This window comes from Salvelinus fontinalis, chromosome 6 (genome assembly GCF_029448725.1).
Source record: "Salvelinus fontinalis isolate EN_2023a chromosome 6, ASM2944872v1, whole genome shotgun sequence".
NCBI lineage: Eukaryota > Metazoa > Chordata > Actinopteri > Salmoniformes > Salmonidae > Salvelinus > Salvelinus fontinalis.
In genome coordinates, this window is record NC_074670.1 from 24667521 (window position 1) to 24686811 (window position 19291).

General features: G+C 43.0%; 1 protein-coding gene across 1 annotated transcript; it reads right to left on the reverse strand.

Annotated features, from left to right (window-relative positions):
• Positions 1–7246: 7246 nt before the first annotated feature.
• Positions 7247–19006, reverse strand: LOC129857420 (myeloid cell surface antigen CD33-like). The gene is made up of 7 exons (XM_055925650.1): positions 18920–19006; positions 17621–17755; positions 17062–17433; positions 16453–16773; positions 9516–9642; positions 9218–9299; positions 7247–9065 (listed from the first exon to the last, which is right to left on the reverse strand). The coding sequence occupies exons 2-7, from the start codon at positions 17679–17681 to the stop codon at positions 8643–8645; spliced, it is 1386 nt and encodes a 461-aa protein (XP_055781625.1). The 5' UTR covers positions 17682–17755; positions 18920–19006; the 3' UTR covers positions 7247–8642.
• Between the last annotated feature and the right edge of the window lie 285 nt (positions 19007–19291).

Genomic DNA, 19291 nt, shown 5'->3' on the forward strand with positions numbered 1-19291 from the left:
TATATGTGGTTGTGAACATTACAGAGTGTTCTTTAGCTCTAGCGTTTTTTTTGTAGCAGTTCATCTCGTGTTTTCCCCAATGCCAAAGTAAGAGCTTCATCCACACATTGTGGAGAATAGACTCTTCTTAGAGTCTACATAACCTATTGCGCATCTCCGCTGCTTTTTCTAGATAGTCCTCTGTGAAGTGGCATATACAGCGCAGTCTGAAAAACTGGCTTCTTGGAAGTCCTCTTTTTAATGGCTCAGGGTGGAAGCTGTCCTCCTGTAATATAATATTTCTGTCCGTTTCTTTTCTATACAGTGTTGTAAACATGGTTCCATTTGATTTCTCAATCCATATATCGAGGAAATGAACACGTTTAGTGTCACATTCAATAGTGAATTTGAGATTGGGGTCAATGTCATTGAGTAATGCCATAAAGTCTGACAGCTCTTTTCCCGTTCCTCCCCATATGCAAAAAAAAGTCGATACCACTTTACAGACTTTATTCGAAAATAGATTTTTGTTTACATTATTAAGAAAACGGTCGTCAAAAATACCCACATAAAGGTTAGCATAGCTCGGAGCGAATGTGGAGCCCATCGATGTTCCATTCGTTTGGAGATAGTATTCATCATCAAACCTGAAATAGTTATACAAAACACATTCATCTAGCTCTAGAATAACGTTTGTTGGTGTGTATTCGTTACTATCTCTGTCTCAAATAGTGAGCAACAGCTGATTTTACCTGTTGTTGTTGTCTTAGCTGATTAGCTGTTGTTGTCTTACCCGTTGTTGTCTTATCTAGCTCTCCCAATCAACACCTGTGATTGCTTTATGTCTCACTTTAAGTCTCTCTCTAATGTCAATATGCCTTGTATACTGTTGTCATCATTGTTTTAGTTCCCTGCGGAGCCTCTAGTCCCACTCAACATGCCTCAGATACCTCTTTTGTCCCACCTCCCACACATGCGGTGACCTCACCCAGCATAACTAGTGCGTCCAGAGATGCAACCTCTCTTATCGTCACTCAATGCCTAGGTTTACCTCCACTGTAGCCGCACCCTACCATACCCCTGTCTGTACATTGTGCCCTGAATCTATCCTACCATGCCCAGAAATCTGCTCCTTTTATTCTCTGTCCCCAACGCACTAGACGACCAGTTTTGATAGCCTTTAGCCGAACCCTCATCCTACTCCTCCTCTGTTCTTCGGGTGAAGTGGAGATTAACCCTTTGCGTGTCCCCAGGCGCTCTCATTTGTTGACTTCTGTAACCGTAAAAGCCTTGGTTTCATGCATGTTAACATCAGAAGCCTTCTCCCTAAATGTGTTTTACTCACTGCTTTAGCACACGCCGCCAACCCTGATGTCCTTGCTGTTTCTGAATCCTGGCTTAAGAAGGCCAACAAATATTCTGAGATTTCCATCCCCAACTACAACATTTTCCATCAAGATAGAACTGCCAAAGGGGGCGGAGTTGCAATCTACTGCAGAGATAGCCTGCAGAGTTCTGTCATACTTTCCAGGTCTATGCCCAAACAGTTCGAGCTTCTAATTAAAACAATTAACCTCTTCCTCAGCTCCCAGCTGTGCACTGGATGCCATATGTGAATGGGCACCCTCATAGAATATTATCCTGACCAACTTAACCTCCAAATACACCTCTGCTGTTTTCAATCAGGATCTCAGCGATCACTGCCTCATTGCCTGCACCCGCTATGGGTCCGCGGTCAAACGACCACCCCTCATCACTGTCAAACGCTCCCTAGCAGGCTTTCTAATCGACCTGGCCTGGGTATCCTGGAAGCATATTGACATCCCGTCAGTAGAGGATGCCTGGTTGTTCTATAAAAGTAATTTCCTCACCATCTTAAACAAGCATGCCCCTTTCAAAAAATGTAGAACTAAGAATAGATATGGCCCTTGGTTCACTCCAGACCTGACTGCCCTCGACCAGCACAAAAACATCCTTTGGGGGACTGCACTAGCATCGAATAGTCCCCGCGATATGCAACTTTTCAGGGAAGTCAGGAACCAATACACGCAGTCAGTTAGGAAAGCGAAGGCTAGCTTTTTCAAACAGAAATTTGCATCCATTTGCATCTAACTCCAAAAAGTTCTGGGACACTGTAAAGTCCATGGAGAATAAGAGCACCTCCTCCCAGCTGCCCACTGCACTGAGGATAGGAAACACTGTCACCACCGATAAATCCACGATAATCGATAATTTCAATAAGCATTTCTCTACTGCTGGCCATGCTTTCTTTCTGGCTACCCAAACCCCGGCCAACAGCTTCGCACCCCCCGCAGCTACTTGCCCAAGCCTCCGCAGCTTCTCCTTCACCCAAATCCAGATAGCAGATGTTCTGAAAGAGCTGCAAAACCTGGACCTGTACAAATCAGCTGGGCTAGGCAATCTGGACCGTCTCTTTCTAAAATTATCATCCGCCATTGTTGCAACCATATTACCAGTCTGTTCAACCTCTCTTTTGTATTGTCCGAGATCCCTAAAGATTGGAAAGCTGCCGCGCTCATCCCCCTCTTCAAAGAGGCTGACACTCTAGACCTATATCCATCCTACCCTGCCTTTCTAAAGTCTTCAAAAGCCAAGTTAACAAACAGATCACTGATCATTTCGAACCCCACCGTACCTTCTCCCCTGTGCAATCCGGTTTCCGAGCTGGTCACGGGTGCACCTCAGCCACGCTCAAGGTACTAAATGATATCGTAACCGCCATCGATAAAAGACAGTACTGCGCAGCAGTCTTCATCGACCTGGCCAAGGCTTTCGACTCTGTCAATCACCGCATTCTTATCAGCAGACTCAACAGCCTTGGTTTCTCAAATGACTGCCTCACCTGGTTCACCAATTACTTCTCAGATAGAGTTCAGTGTGTCAAATCGGAAGGCCTGTTATCCAGACCTCTGGCAGTCTCTATGGGGGTACCACAGGGTTCAATTATCGGGCTGACTCTTTTCTCTGTATATATCAACGATGTCGCTCTTGCTGCGGGTAATTCCCGGATCCACCTCTACGCAGACGACACCATACTGTATACATCTGGCCCTTCTTTGGACACTGTGGTAACAAACCTCCAAACGAGCTTCAATGCCATACAACACTCCTTCTGTGGCCTCAAACTGCTCTTAAATGCTAGTAAAACTAAGTGCATGCTTTTCAACCGATCGTTGCCCGCACCCGCCCGCCCGACTAGCATCACTACTCTGGACGGTACTGACTTAGAATATGTGTAAATGACACAATGAGACAACAACAAATAAGTGCATAGGGTCGATCATTTCCCTAAGCTAGAAATGCAGAAATCTTTTTTGAGGAAAACATAATAAAGCTTACCAGCTTGTTTGCTGCATTAACCAAGGTTGCATATCTTCCAAGTCTTCATTGTCTTATTTGTCCATTCATCGGTCGCCTTCATTTTTGGGACATCTAACGTGACCTTTAGCTTAATTGTTGCACCACAGAACAGGCACTTCTTTGATGCGACTCCTATTTGATGTGTTACAACTAGGACACAGCTTACAGCTGGAGCCAGGAGCCATTCTGCATGAAAGGTGGATATGAAAGTGTCAGAAAGAATAGCCCTATACACATAACTTTGACTGATGGAATGCACCAGGGGAGGTCCACTCTGGCATGGGGCTTGAATTGTGAGATACAAACTCTACTAACAATAGCAATTAATAAAGAGAGTTTGGCCAACTAAGGAGATGACGTTGAGTTCACATTAAACGTCAAGCCCTGACCCTTCTCAAACCCATTGAAGAAGTGCTGTGTGTGTGTTTGAAGGTGACATGGGTTTCAATGACTCAATCACATGGGTCAGATCTGATAATGGACCTTGCCTGGTACTAAAACTAAGCTTGAGGCTTTAACATTACCCCACATGTCACACTGTAATGTAAAAATGTGTCATACTAACTGTTGACTACTATTGTAACCTAGATATAGGTTACCTGCCATAGCCTCAGGTGCATAGTGAGTGTTGTTAGTTAACAGATGAAACAGTACCTGGGACAGTGGGATTTGGTTACTTATTTTAAGCTGCAATTTTTTAATAATCTCCTCCAGTTGATTGGCATGTTTAAACTACAACCTGGTTTGGGTTTTGAAAACACAAGAAATGGGAAGAAAGCTGAATCGAAAGAGAAAAAGTATCCACTTAAAATGCAGCCAGAGGATGGATGGATGGAGAGAGGGGGAGAGAGAGAGAGAGAGAGAGAGACCAAGGCCTGTACTCTGGAGCGGGATCGATTTGGAGGTGGAGGGTCCGTCATGGTCTGGGGCGGTGTGTCACAGCATCATCGGACTGAGCTTGTTGTCATTGCAGGCAATCTCAACGCTGTGCGTTACAGGGAGGACATCCTCCTCCCTCATGTGGTACCCTTCCTGCAGGCTCATCCTGACATGACCCTCCAGCATGACAATGCCACCAGCCATACTGCTTGTTCTGTGCATGATTTCATGCAAGACAGGAATGTCAGTGTTCTGCCATGGCCAGAGAAGAGCCCGGATCTCAATCCCATTGAGCACGTCTGGGACATGTTGGATCAGAGGGTGAGGGCTAGGGCCATTCCCCCCAGAAATATCCGGGAACTTGCAGGTGCCTTAGTGGAAGAGTGGGGTAACATCTCACAGCAAGAACTGGCAAATCTGGTGCAGTCCATGAGGAGGAGATGCACTGCAGTACTTAATGCAGCTGGTGGCCACACCAGATACTGACTTTTACGTTTGATTTTGACCCCCCCTTTGTTCAGGGACACATTATTCAATTTCTGTTAGTCACATTTTTGTGGAACTTGTTCAGTTTATGTCTCAGTTGTTGAATCTTGTTATGTTCATACAAATATTTACACATGTTAAGTTTGCTGAAAATTAATGCAGTTGACAGTGAGAGGACATTTATTTTTATTGCTGAGTTTAGCTCTATTAGGCAGGGGTGTCAAACTCATTCCACAGAGGACCGAGTGTTTGGTTTTTCACTTCAATTAACACCTCGACAACCTAACCAGGTGAGCGGAGTTCCTTAGTTCCTTATCAATCAAGGTTGGAGCAAAAACCTGCAGACACTCGGACCTCCCATGGTAGGAGTTTGACACATGTGGATTAAAGTAATTAACCACTCAAACTAGTTTAATCAGGTGTGTAGATGTTGCCAGAGCAAAACCCTGCACCCACCATGTAACTCCATAGACTGTAGCCTAGCTCGCTTGGCCTATAGCTAAGATTTTCATTGAAAACCTTGACAGATCAGTAAAAATGTATAGTGGTTTGAGAAATGTCCTAAAAAGCTGTAAATCAAACTCCATAATATTACATACTAGTGATTACAACCACATTGTTTTATTGCATACTTCACTAAGAGGTGTTGTGCCCGAAAAGCTCCCCCCCTGCCAGAATCCCCCCCCCTTTCGCGTGAACATGCACGCACTTAATTCTTCAATGCTGCGACTTGCTTGCTAGTTGAGATTTCTGATCACGTTAGGCTGCGTTTCATTATATTTTTTATGTTGGTTTGATCGCAGGGGAGGCACTAGCAATGTCTGCAGTTTTCAGTTTGGCTATTTGTTTCAAGTGTATTAGTCTATAAATAAATCTCTTTGCCAAGTTAAGTAACCTCTCCCATGTCTTATTCGACTACTAGTTGTTCTGAAATGTTTATTGCTTGCCTACATTTTACTCCCTACTATATGTTTAATATAACACACATACATTAATTATTTATCTTGGTTGCCTATCCTGACATGAAGTTGGTTCTATAGAAAGTATTTGACTCTGATGTGTTTCACAGAAAGTATTTGACTATAGACACAAAATTAAGGAAATTAGAGGGGGTGGGGGTTCGGCAAGGTCATTTTCTTGAGCTACCAAAATGATTCTGAAGTGTGCCAGGAGGCCCAAGATAGAAGGGGGGGATTTCTAATTTCCTTAATTTTGTGGCTAGTGTCAAATACTTTCTGCAGCACACACTACTGGTCAACATGAGCTGCCAAAATGATTCTGACGTGTGCCAGGCCTTGCAGTCCCAAAATAGAAGGGATTTCGACTATCAATAATCCCCCCCCCCCCCCCCTCCTCCCTTCTAATTTCCTTAATTTTGTGGCCAGAGTCAAATATTTTCCATAGAACAAACTTCACGTCAAGATAGGATACCCGAAATTAATAATTAATGTGTATGTGTTATATTAAACATAGAGGAGGGAGTCAAATGTAGGCAAGCAATAGACATTTCAGAACAACTACTAGTCGAATAAGACATCTGAAGACAGTAGGCTAAACATTGGATGCAGGCTAAACATTGGTACCGCTTCTTGAAAATAGAATTGTGTAGATATGTTAAAGCAACCAAACATTTTTTAAATGTTATATTTTATTTTGTGCATTTATTTCATTATTACTTTATTTACTTCAGTTTCTTAATTCTATAGTTATACTGTTTGTTGTATAGCCTGTTGGTATCTCAGACGACCAGAACCTTAATAATAATCACCATACTTACTTCACAAACAATAATTATACTAGTTGAATGCACGGACACACAATAGGCTACTGACACTCGCTCTGCGGTGGTCGTGAATGGGTATGAGGGCTGGACACCCTGCGACCCAGACCCTACTGTTGTCTATTACACATATACTAATGCCTCGTTCAAGTGCTACTGGAGTTCTCGGAAAATCCGAGTTCCGACTGGGAAGTTTCATTTGAATGACACTCCAAATAGGAATTACAAGTGGGAAATGAGAAAATGCCAATCTTATTTGTTTAAACATTGTTCCGAATTCAAAAGCACTTGAACACAATCATGTCAGAGTTACAACTTCCCATGTTCCCATTTCCCACGAGAATATGAAGCCAGCATAATACAGCGTTTAAGTGCTCGTCGGTACTAGGAAACTGACATTCTGTCTTGCTAACTGTTTGAACGCGTTACAGTAGCGTATATAACATGATTGACATGACCGTAATAATTATCATGGAAAGGCCTTGGAAGTGCCATAAGTGCAAGCCAACATAATTCATTATTTTACATTAACTTGTTTAACATGTAATAAATGCATTATGAAGACAATTGTGTAATTTAGGCTCCACGAAATATGAAATGCGTAATGAAGAAAATCGTGTACTGTTCCCTATACGAGAAAAGGCCCTTTCTGATTACAAGTGCACCAGTATCCCAAAGTATTAAACGAAATCAAGCATAGAAAACAGCATTGGCATTAATAAAACCATTTTTTCCCACGAATTAAGTCGCACGTAAATGTGTTTATTTTCTCACAAATTCTGTTCAGCAAGTCTAAAACAGTACATATAGGCATACAACTACACATTTTAAAACAGGATTAAATGAAGACAACATTTCTGTAAATTCATAACGACGAATTAGCCATAAAAGAAGAACAACAATGAAATATAGGCTGTCGCGTCTATGGTTGTTGCAAAGGCTTGGAGCCTACTGGTTAAATTTGTGTCTTTTCGAACGAATTAAGCAACACAAAAACGCAGGAAATGTGCTGAAATGCATTATGTACACAAATGCACGAATTGAATGTGAGATTGTGTTGCCACCACTCATGTTATCTACATTATTAAATGTCCATGTGGGCTGTGCTATGTAGGTAAAACCCTCTCGTTCTCTCAAACAGAGAATCAGTGAACATACAAATTAAATTAGGGGAAACGACAGTCGGAGTACATTTTAATGACCTAAAACATGACATTTCTACCTTTAGATTGTGTGGCATAGAGAAGGTTAAGATATCAGACAGGGGAGGTGAGATAAATAATACTCTGAGCAAAAGAGAATGTTTTGGGATTTTCACCCTCCAGAAATTATTTCCTTAAGGTCTTAATGATGAAATGCCTATGTATTTTATGTTGTAAATTTGAAAATGAAGTATGCCCCTATTTCAGATTACTCTGACGTTTTTCTTACCCAATGATTTATGAAAACTTGCTTGGTAGGTTGATGTCCTCATTGTGGTTTTACAGACGTGTTTAATACGTTTTATGTATGAATATGAAATGCATATTGTTATATTTGGTAGCACTGATTTGTTTTTCCTTCGCCTCCAACCCCATTCGATGCGTGGAACGGATGTGGGTGGGGCTAGGTCTACATAAGGGTGCTATTTTAAAAAACTCACAAAAGCTTATTAAAGATCAGTGGTACTATCAAGAGCAGTGTGTGGGTTCCTTCCTTTTCCTCATACATTTATAAATACACACAACCATCAAAATTAAGGTAGCGCCTCAATATATAGGTTTAGGGTTAAATCAAAATGCCAAAACATGAAAGGACAGAGGAGAAAAACGAGAAAAGGTTTGACCTCTACTTCTCCAAACCATGTCTTTATCAGTCCTTCCCCATGGTGACACAAAACAGAATCATTACAAAAGTAGCATTACCTTAACTTCCTTAAAAAAAATGTATAACCCTCCCCCACAAATACTTGTTTCGGCTGACACAGGGCTGAAAAATAAAGAAGTACCAAAACTATTACCTACAGTAGTTTCAGTTAAACAAAGTCTCTGTATCATCATAAAACATTCAGTCTGGAATATGAGAACACAGCAGTGCTGTATAATAGAAGCCATAGTACTGTGTGCTATCTCCCACGTTTCTAGACAAAATTGCTGTGTCACTCTCCACCAATAATAGCCTTGACGTTGGAGTAAAGCGCTATATCTTCATCTGTCTCTCGTACTGGCTTACCATTCTCTTTCTCCACGTCCTTCCCTATCATCTCCTCCCCCTTCTCCCCTTCCACCTCTTCCATCACACCACTCCCCTCTCCACCATCTTTTCCCCCCACATTCTTCTTCTCTCGTTTGATTTTGGCGTACTCTGACTCTGTGGTAGTGGTCTTCTTTTCTGCCTCCTCAGGAGTCTTCTTCTTCAGTAGGGAGTAGTTGATACTGGCGTAGTGCACCTCTTTTGGTTCTTCCCCTGGGGCAGAGTGTCCCGCAGCTCCACTGGTCTGGAGCCCTCCATTTTCAGTTCCCTCCCTCAGCTCCACCTGCAGATGTGTCAGTTCGCCCATCACTGCCTGTCCTGCATCTCTCTATGGAGTACATAACATAAATCACTGTGTTAGGAGTCGTTTGTTAGCTTGGTGGTCCCAGACCTGTTCGTGTTGTCTTGTAAACTCCTGTTGGCATGTCAATGCTAACTGAATGTTGGTAAAGCTGAAAAAGAAAAACACGGATACTGCACCTGTTGGTCTTCACATGCCACCATTTCCAGGTTTGTTAAAGGGCTTTTGGAGTCTAAGTCCTTTGGGGTCCTCTCTTTGCGTCTAAGGAAAATATTACAAATGAAATGACTCAATAACTGTATTTTGGAGGGGTTAGCAAGCACTTCCATTACAATATGGTGAAAGGCATTGGCACTTTTGACAATTAATCTGATGTTCTTGATAGTAAATATAGATATGTAAGACAATCTGCAATTGATTTTGAAAACAACATACTCAGTGAATAGTATCTGTACGACAGTAATAGAATGCATGTACTTTTTACATTTCCCTGTCAAACACAGGAAGATACAACTGATGGTGGCTGAGAGGGCTGCACCAATCACAAATGCAGTAATCAGTGGTGGGTCCGACAGCAAAGCCAAGATGTCTTTAGATACTTCCTCTATAAAGAGAACAACACATGTATGATTTTAGAAGTGGCTCAGAATACTAAGAATCCTCTGAAGAAAAAATAATATTTTCTCAATTAAAGCATGTACAGTCATGACCAAAACTTTTGAGAATGACACAAATATTAATTTTCACAAAGTCTGCTGCCTCAGTTTGTATGATGGCAATTTGCATATACTCCAGAATGTTATGAAGAGTGATCAGATGAATTGCAATTAATTGCAAAGTCCCTCTTTGCCATGCAAATGAACTGAATCCCCCCAAAACAATTCCACTGCATTTCAGCCCTGCCACAAAAGGACCAGCTGACATCATGTCAGTGATTCTCTAGTTAACCTGCCTGGCACCGGGGTTACGCTAGCCGAACTCCTCCCACATTCCACTGAAAAGGCAGAGCGCGAAATTCAAAAAATATTTTTGAGAAATATTTAACTTTCACACATTAACAAGTCCAATACAGCAAATGAAAGATACACATCTTGTGAATCCAGTCAACATGTCCGATTTTTTAAATGTTTTACAGCGAAAACACCACATATATTTATGTTAGCTCACCACCAAATACAAAAAAGGACAGACATTTTTCACAGCACAGGTAGCATGCACACAGCCAACCTAACTAACCAAGAACCAACCAAACTAACCAAGAAACAACTTCATCAGATGACAGTCTTATAACATGTTATACAATAAATCTATGTTTTGTTCGAAAAATGTGCATATTTGAGGTATAAATCAGTTTTACATTGCAGCTACCATCACAGCTACCGTCACAAATAGGACCGAAGCAACCAGAGTAATTACAGACACCAACGTCGAATACACAAAAACTCATCATAAAACATTTCTGAAAAATCGATGGTGTACAGCAAATTAAAGACAAACATCTTGTGAATCCAGCCAATATTTCCGATTTTTTAAGTGTTTTACAGCGAAAACACAATAGAGCATTATATTAGCTAACTACAATAGCCTACCACACTACCGCATTCATTCATCAAGGCACGTTAGCGATAGCAATAGGCACGTTAGCGATAGCGAATAAACCAGCAAAATATATTAGTTTTCACTAACCTTCATAAACCTTCATCAGATGACAGTCCTATAACATCAGGTTATACATACACTTGTGTTTTGTTCGAAAATGTGCATATTTAGAGCTGAAATCAGTGGTTATACATTGTGCTAACGTAGCATCTTTTTCCCAGAATGTGCGGATATTTTTATGACACTCAACTATTCTGACCAAATAACTATTCATAAACGTTACTAGAAAATACATGTTGTATAGCAAATGATAGATACACTAGTTCTTAATGCAATCGCCGTGTTAGAATTCTAAAAATAACTTAATTACGACATCCAGCTTAGTTATAGCGAGAGAGTGCCCAAAATCTGGGCGCAAGCTACTAGTACAACATGTTCGACAGATATATGTCATGTTTTGTCATTGATTATCATGTCTTGTCCCTGTGCTTCCCTTCTATTCGTTTCCCTCTGCTGGTCTTATTTGGTTCTTTCCCTCTTTCTATCCCTCTCTTTCCGCTGAAGGCATTCAGATGGATCCCGCTAAGGTCCAGGCTGTCAGCGATTGGCCCGTTCCTAAGTCACGTGTCGAGTTGCAGCGCTTTCTCGGTTTCGCTAATTTCTATCGGCGTTTCATTCGTAATTTCGGTCAAGTGGCTGCTCCTCTCACAGCTCTGACTTCTGTCAAGACGTGCTTTAAGTGGTCCGGTTCCGCCCAGGGAGCTTTTGATCTCCTCAAGAAGCGTTTTACGTCCGCTCCTATCCTTGTTACTCCTGACGTCACTAAACAATTTATTGTCGAGGTTGACGCTTCAGAGGTGGGCGTGGGAGCCATTCTGTCCCAGCGCTTCCATTCTGACGATAAGGTCCATCCTTGCGCTTATTTTTCTCATCGCCTGTCGTCATCGGAACGCAACTATGATGTGGGTAACCGCGAACTGCTCGCCATCCGCTTAGCCCTAGGCGAATGGCGACAGTGGTTGGAGGGGGCGACCGTCCCTTTTGTCGTTTGGACTGACCATAAGAACCTTGAGTACATCCGTTCTGCCAAACGACTTAATGCACGTCAAGCTCGTTGGGCGTTGTTTTTCGCTCGTTTCGAGTTCGTGATTTCTTATCGCCCGGGAAATAAGAACACCAAGCCTGATGCCTTATCCCGTCTCTTTGGTTCTTCTGTGGCTTCTACCGACCCCGAGGGGATTCTCCCTGAGGGGCGTGTTGTCGGGTTGACTGTCTGGGGAATTGAGAGACAGGTAAAGCAAGCGCTCACTCACACTGCGTCGCCGCGCGCTTGTCCTAGTAACCTTCTGTTCGTTCCTGTCTCTACTCGTCTGGCTGTTCTTCAGTGGGCTCACTCTGCCAAGTTAGCTGGCCACCCCGGCGTTCGGGGTACGCTTGCTTCTATTCGCCAGCGGTTTTGGTGGCCTACTCAGGAGCGTGACACGCGCCGTTTCGTGGCTGCTTGTTCGGACTGCGCGCAGACTAAGTCAGGTAACTCTCTTCCTGCCGGTCGTCTCAGACCGCTTCCCATTCCTTCTCGACCATGGTCTCACATCGCCTTAGACTTTATTACCGGTCTGCCTTCGTCTGCGGGGAAGACTGTGATTCTTACGGTTGTCGATAGGTTCTCTAAGGCGGCACATTTTCATTCATTCGCTAAGCTTCCTTCCGCTATGGAGACGGCACAAATCATCATAGAAAATGTGTTTAGAATTCATGGCCTTCCGTTAGACGCCGTTTCAGACAGAGGTCCGCAATTCACGTCACAGTTTTGGAGGGAGTTCTGTCGTTTGATTGGTGCTTCCGTCAGTCTCTCTTCCGGGTTTCATCCCCAGTCTAACGGTCAAGCAGAAAGGGCCAATCAGAAGATTGGTCGCATATTACGCAGCCTTTCTTTTCGTAACCCTGCGTCTTGGGCAGAACAGCTCCCCTGGCAGAATATGCTCACAACTCGCTTCCTTCGTCTGCTACCGGGCTATCTCCGTTTCAGAGTAGTCTTGGGTACCAGCCTCCTCTGTTCTCGTCCCAGCTCGCCGAGTCCAGCATTCCCTCCGCTCAGGTTTTTGTCCAACGTTGTGAGCGCACCTGGAGGAGGGTCAGGTCTGCACTTTGCCGTTACAGGGCGCAGACTGTGAGAGCCGCCAATAAACGTAGGATTAAGAGTCCTAGGTATTGTCGCGGTCAGAGAGTGTGGCTTTCCACTCGTAACCTTCCCCTTACGACAGCTTCTCGCAAGTTGACTCCGCGGTTAATTGGTCCGTTCCGTGTCTCTCAGGTCGTCAATCCTGTCGCTGTGCGACTGCTTCTTCCGCGACGTCGCGTCCACCCTGTCTTCCATGTCTCCTGTGTCAAGCCTTTTCTTCGCGCCCCCGTTCGTCTTCCCTCCCCCCCCCCCGTCCTTGTCGAGGGCGCACCTATTTACATGGTACGGAAGATCATGGACATGCGTTCTCGGGGACGTGGTCACCAGTACTTAGTGGATTGGGAGGGTTACGGTCCTGAGGAGAGGAGTTGGGTTCCATCTCGGGACGTGCTGGACCGTTCGTTGATTGATGATTTCCTCCGTTGCCGCCAGGGTTCCTCCTCGAGTGCGCCAGGAGGCGCTCGGTGAGTGGGGGGGTACTGTCATGTTTTGTCATTGATTATCATGTCTTGTCCCTGTGCTTCCCTTCTATTCGTTTCCCTCTGCTGGTCTTATTTGGTTCTTTCCCTCTTTCTATCCCTCTCTCTCCCCCTCCCTCTCTCCCTCTCTCGCTCTCTCTCTCTATCGTTCCGTTCCTGCTCCCAGCTGTTCCTCATTCTCCTAACTACCTCATTTACTCTTTCACACCTGTTCCCTATTTTGCCCTCTGATTAGAGTCCCTATTTCTCCCTCTGTTTTCCGCTTCTGTCCTTGTCGGATCCTTGTTTGATGTTTGCTGTTCTGTGTCCTTGTTCCGCCCTGTCGTGTTTTTGCCTTCATCAGATGCTGCGTGTGAGCAGGTGTCACCTAAGATATATCCAGGAGTACCGTTTTGTTTAAGACTGGAATAAAGACTCTGTTTATGTTAAGTCGCTTTTGGGTCCTCATTCACCAGCATAACAATATATGAAATAGCATCATAAAATGGGTCCTACTTTTGATAATCTTCCATCAGAATGTTGTACAAGGGGTCCTTTGTCCAGAACAATCGTTGTTTGGTTTTAGAATGTCCTCTTCTCCAGTCAATTAGCACGGAATGCTAGCAAAGTAGCGCAAAGCTCTCCTTCCTGAACAAAGGCACACAATGCAACACGCCTAACGTCCCGAATAAATTTCAATAATCTAATAAAACTATATTGAAAAAACATACTTTACGATGATATTGTCACATTTATCAAATAAAATCAAAGCCGGAGATATTAGTCGTCTATAACGACAGCTTTTCAGAAGGCAATACCAGGTCCCTTCTCGCGCGCTCCAGAAAACAGGAAACTGGTGACACGTCATACCAAGAGCTTTTATTCGACCCCAGATCAAGTTATACACTCCATTTCTTCTCTCACTGCCTGTCGACATCTAGTGGAAGACGTATGAAGTGCATGTATACTAATAAATATCAAGGACATTTATAGGCAGGCCCTAGAACAGGGCATCGATTTCAGAATTTCCACTTCCTGTCAGGAAATTTGCTGCAAAATGAGTTCTGTTTTACTCACAGATATAATTCAAACGGTTTTAGAAACTAGAGAGTGTTTTCAATCCAATAGTAATAATAATATGCATATTGTACGAGCAAGAATTGAGTACGAGGCCGTTTAAATTGGGCACGATTTTCCCCCAAAGTGAAAACAGCGCCCTCTGTCCTCAACAGGTTAACACAGGTGTGAGTGTTGACGAGGACAAGGCTGGAGGACACTCTGTCATGCTGATTGAGTTTGAATAAGAGACTGGAAGCTTCAAAATGAGGCTGGTGCTTGGAATCATTGTTCTTCCTCTGTCACGTTCGTCGTAACATTGTGGAAGAGAGGAGGACCAAGGCGCAGCGTGATAGCAATACATCTTCTTTTTATTAGAAGACGAAACGAAACGAAAACTTTACACACTAATCAAAACAACAAACAGACGAACGTGAAGCTATACAAACAATAAGTGCAGACACTGGCAACTTACACATAGACATAGACAATCACCCACAAACTACCTAATGACTATGGCTACCTGAATATGGCTCCCAATCAGAGACAACGATAGACAGCTGTCTCTAATTGAAAACCAATCTAGGCAACCATAGACATACATACACCTAGACAAAACACTGCCCCATAAACATACAAAACCCCTAGACAATACAAAAACACATACATCCCCCATGTCACACCCTGGCCTAACTAAAATAATAAAGAAAACAAAGATAACTAAGGCCAGGGCGTGACATCCTCTGTCAGTCATGGTTACCTGCAAGGAAACACGTGCCGTCATCATTCCTTTGCACAAAAAGGGCTTCACAGGCAAGGATATTGCTGCCAGTAAGATTGCGCCTAAATCAACCATTTATCGGATCATCAAGAACCTCAAGGAGAGCGGTTAAATTGTTGTGAAGAAGGCTTCAAGGCACCCAAGAAAGTCCAGCAAGCGCCAGGACCATCTCCTAAAGTTGATTCAGCTGCGGGATCGGGGCATCACCAGTACAGAGCTTGCTCAGGAATGGTAGCAGGCAGGTGTGAGTGCATCTGCACGCACAGTGAGGCGAAGACTTTTGGAGGATGGCCTGGTGTCAAGAAGGGCAGCAAAGAAGCCACTTCTCTCCATCAGGGACAGACTGATATTCTGCAAAAGGTACAGGGATTGGACTGCTGAGGACTGGGGTAAAGTCATTTTCTCTGATGAATCCCCTTTCCGATTGTTTGGGGCATCCGGAAAAAAGCTTGTCCGGAGAAGACAAGGTGAGCACTACCATCAGTCCTGTGTCATGCCAACAGTAAAGCATCCTGAGACCATTCATGTGTGGGGTTGCTTCTCAGCCAAGGGTGTGGGCTCACTCACAATTTTGCTTAAGAACACAGCCATGAATAAAGAATGGTACCAACACATCCTCTGAGAGCATTTTCCAACCATCCAGGAACAGTTTTGGTGACGAACAATGCCTTTTCCAGCATGATGGAGCACCTTGCCATACGGCAAAAGTGATAACTAAGTGGCTCGGGGAACAAAACATCGATATTTTGGGTCCATGGCCAGGAAACTCCGCAGACCTTAATCCCATTGAGAACTTGTGGTCAATCCTCAAGAGGCGGGTGGACAAACAAAAACCCACGAAGTCTGACAAACTCCAAGCATTGATTATGCAAGAATGGGCTGCCATCAATCAGGATGTGGCCCAGAAGTTCATTGACAGCATGCCAGGGCGGATTGCAGAGGTCTTGAAAAGAAGGTTCAACACTGCAAATAGACTCTTTGCATCAACTTCATGTAATTGTCAATAAAATCCTTTGACGCTTATGAAATGCTTGTAATTATACTTCAGTATTCCATAGTAACATCTGACAGAAATATCTAAAGACACTGAAGCAGCAAACTTTGTGGAAATTAATATTTGTGTCATTCTCAAAACCTTTGTCCACGACTGTACATCCTATATTTTGCATTCATATTGGGTGGGACTGGGAAGCTGTGGCTCTCAAACAAAGTATCTTAACTTATATCTTTACATCCATGCTTTTCTTATTATTATTTTAGGGTGACTTGCAGCTTCTCTCTCACTCTGCCCAGTTCATTTCTGCTGAAGCACGAGGTCAGATAATGTACAGTACTTACGTGTCACATTCAATTTCAGTGTCTTCTTGGTGGAGACGCCGCCATTGAAGGTCACCAGACACGTGACCTTGGTGCCGTGATGCTTAGCTGAGGGGGTAAAGGTCAGAATTGAGAAGTGGGTTGTTGTGACGCTGGTCAGATCCTCTCTCTTCTGTATGGTGGTGTTTTCTCGGAGCTCAGTGATGTTGTCTCCTGTCCCTCTCCATGTCCATGTGATGTGAGGAGGGGTTCCAGAGCAGGTCCCTGGGGCGGTGCAGGTCAGAGTAGCTGGTTCTCCCTCTGTCAGAGAAGGAGTCAACACTGAGGGCTTCTGGGTCAGAGCTGGACACAGGAAATACAAACTCAGATGTTAAATTAACATCTGTGTACCAGACATCAGAGGAACATAATCAGACACAGTGTTACAGCATACTAACTATGCCACCCCTGTTAAACTGCTCCAAATAATGCCCCAAAAATCCCACCATTATTTATAAAAAAGCAGACTTTGAAAAGGGAGACTTGGGGAGGGGAATCTTGGCATTTGTGAATTGGAGGCATGTACATGTACGTTACAGTCAGTGTACATATTTAACTGTACTTGTCACAGTGTACATAGTCATGCTGTACCTGTCACTGTGATGATCATGTTCTGTTGGTATCTAACTGCTCCTCCTGTGATTTTTAATTGATACTCTCCAGTGTCATTTTCTCTGATGTCGTTGATGATCACACTACAGTTCCCCTTTGTCAGGTCTGTCTCCAGTAGAGACACTCTATGGTTATAACCCTCCTGAGCTTTAGAGGGATCTTTGGAATGGAAAATGATATGTTTATCAGGGAATTTGTACCATACTGCCGCGTTAAGCTTGACGCTATCAGGGTGAGTGAAAGTACATGAAATAACAGCACATAGGCCAGTCTGTGCTGTTATTTTCTTTGGACTGAAGATGATGCTGTTCGTGTTTGCAGCTGATAGAGCTGCTGCTGGAGGGGCCTCATCTGATAGAGGGAAATGAATAGTCATGAGTAACACAGGACACACTTGGATACTACTTCACTTGTCCGTAACATTTTTGATGATACAGAATCAGTTTAGATTAAAATGTGTTTTAATTGCCTTACCACATCTATACAAATAGTAATGATTTCAATATTGACAATACTTTAATGATAAAAGGGACCCTACTTTGACATGTTGCTCTCTCTGCCAGGGAGAAGAGTAGAGCTGCCCAGATTAGGACCCACATCCTGCCTCCACTGCCTCGATGAATCAACCACAACACCGGGGTCTGTTACAACCTTCTTAGCACATTGTTTTCAACTGTAATTTAATGCACGGAGAGAAGATGTCAAAGTCCTAGTAATGTTTTATTTGACCCTAGTTGTCTGGAATCTATTTAAAAACCACATGGTAACAGAGTAATTACATACTTTTTACCTAAGTCACATGGAGAGTGTCGTGGCAGAATCAGATTTAGCTAAGTAACAGATAGATAAGATAATATTTTCATCATATGCTTGTGAGATACTTGTCATTAGAATCTTCTGAGCTAGGGATTGGTAACTTTTGTCCAGAGAGGGGAGAGGTCAGGCTGGTCTTCATATGTCAATCTTTCTGTTAAACCTTGTGGTGCTAAGTAGAATATTAGAAGGGGAGGAGGACAGAGTGGAATGTTGGTTTCTTATGGGAATGTTGTTTATTTCTATTCCTAAACCATGGGATGGAGTTATTAATTGGGAAACCAGTTAGTTATCTCATACAATGTCTGTAAGCTAGTCACTCCCTACTTTTCTCATAGGGGGAAGGAGTTTGGCCGTGTTTGGAACCATTGTATGTCCCCTCTGAGGTTGCCCTTATCTTGACCCAGTATTTGACCTAAGGGGCTCACTGTCTGATTTTGAGTTTGTGCAGGTTTGGGAGTATCTAGAAATTTCTATTGATATATACCATTGGATGAGGTAATGTTTTGGTAGACAGGGAAGTATCAAGCATGAGATTTAAACCTTGTCTTGGGAGATCAAACTGAACGATGATTTATAGCTGATGCTGTCTAGCGATAGGATACTCTTCTTTCGGGTAAAGGATTCTTTGTAAGTTGAGAGGGGTGTATCTTAGCTATAAATTAAACTAAGAATTGTTTTGTAAGGACTCTCAGAGAATTAATTTATAGACGCTGAATTGATCTGAGAGTCATTAAAGGGCTTTGGTGAAGCTTGTATATATATATTAAAGATGGAATATATAATTAAACTCTGACTTGTGTGTGGTTGGCTCTCTCTCTCTCTTTATTGAGTAATACAGGAAATTTCCACGACAGGAGTCATTGTAACAAACAAAGTAACAATTGTTTCTACCAAGGAATAAGGAGTTACTCGTTTTGTTAAATAATTTCAAGTTATGTCCAGTTGCCAATTTTTTCCAAGCACTTAAAAAATACATATTTATTTTTCCCATGCAACGAATAAGACTGAATCAGCACATTACCTCTCTCTGTGTGCTCTCTCTTCCTGTTGACTGTGAACCCTGTGTGAGTCTCTGATTGATGTGAACTGTCACTTCATGTCCCCAGTCTGTTACTCCTCCCTCTAACCTGGTGCTGCATCCAGGAAGTCCCTCTGTACTGCATACTTCCCAGCCATACTGGACTGTATATAGACCATAATCAACCCAAACCGATCAATCCACTGATCAATCCCCATAGCTTTAATATTTAGATAAATTATGAAGTAAAACTATAAATTGTACCTTATTCAAAAGCAGTAATAATATAATTTTGTGTAGTTGTAAAGCAAATGTGCATGTAGTCATAAATCAACATAATTCAATCCATGCTACAATGCCTCTTTTAATAGTTTT

Excerpts from the sequence above, each read along its gene's own strand:
- LOC129857420 (XM_055925650.1), bottom strand. The coding sequence starts at position 17,681 with ATGTGGGTCCTAATCTGGGCAGCTCTACTCTTCTCCCTGGCAGAGAGA. Across the intron at positions 16,774-17,061 it reads CATGATCATCACAGTGACAG|CTCTGACCCAGAAGCCCTCA; the intron begins GTACAGCATGAC and ends TCCTGTGTCCAG. Across the intron at positions 9,643-16,452 it reads ACTGAAATTGAATGTGACAC|AGGAAGTATCTAAAGACATC; the intron begins GTAAGTACTGTA and ends TTCTCTTTATAG.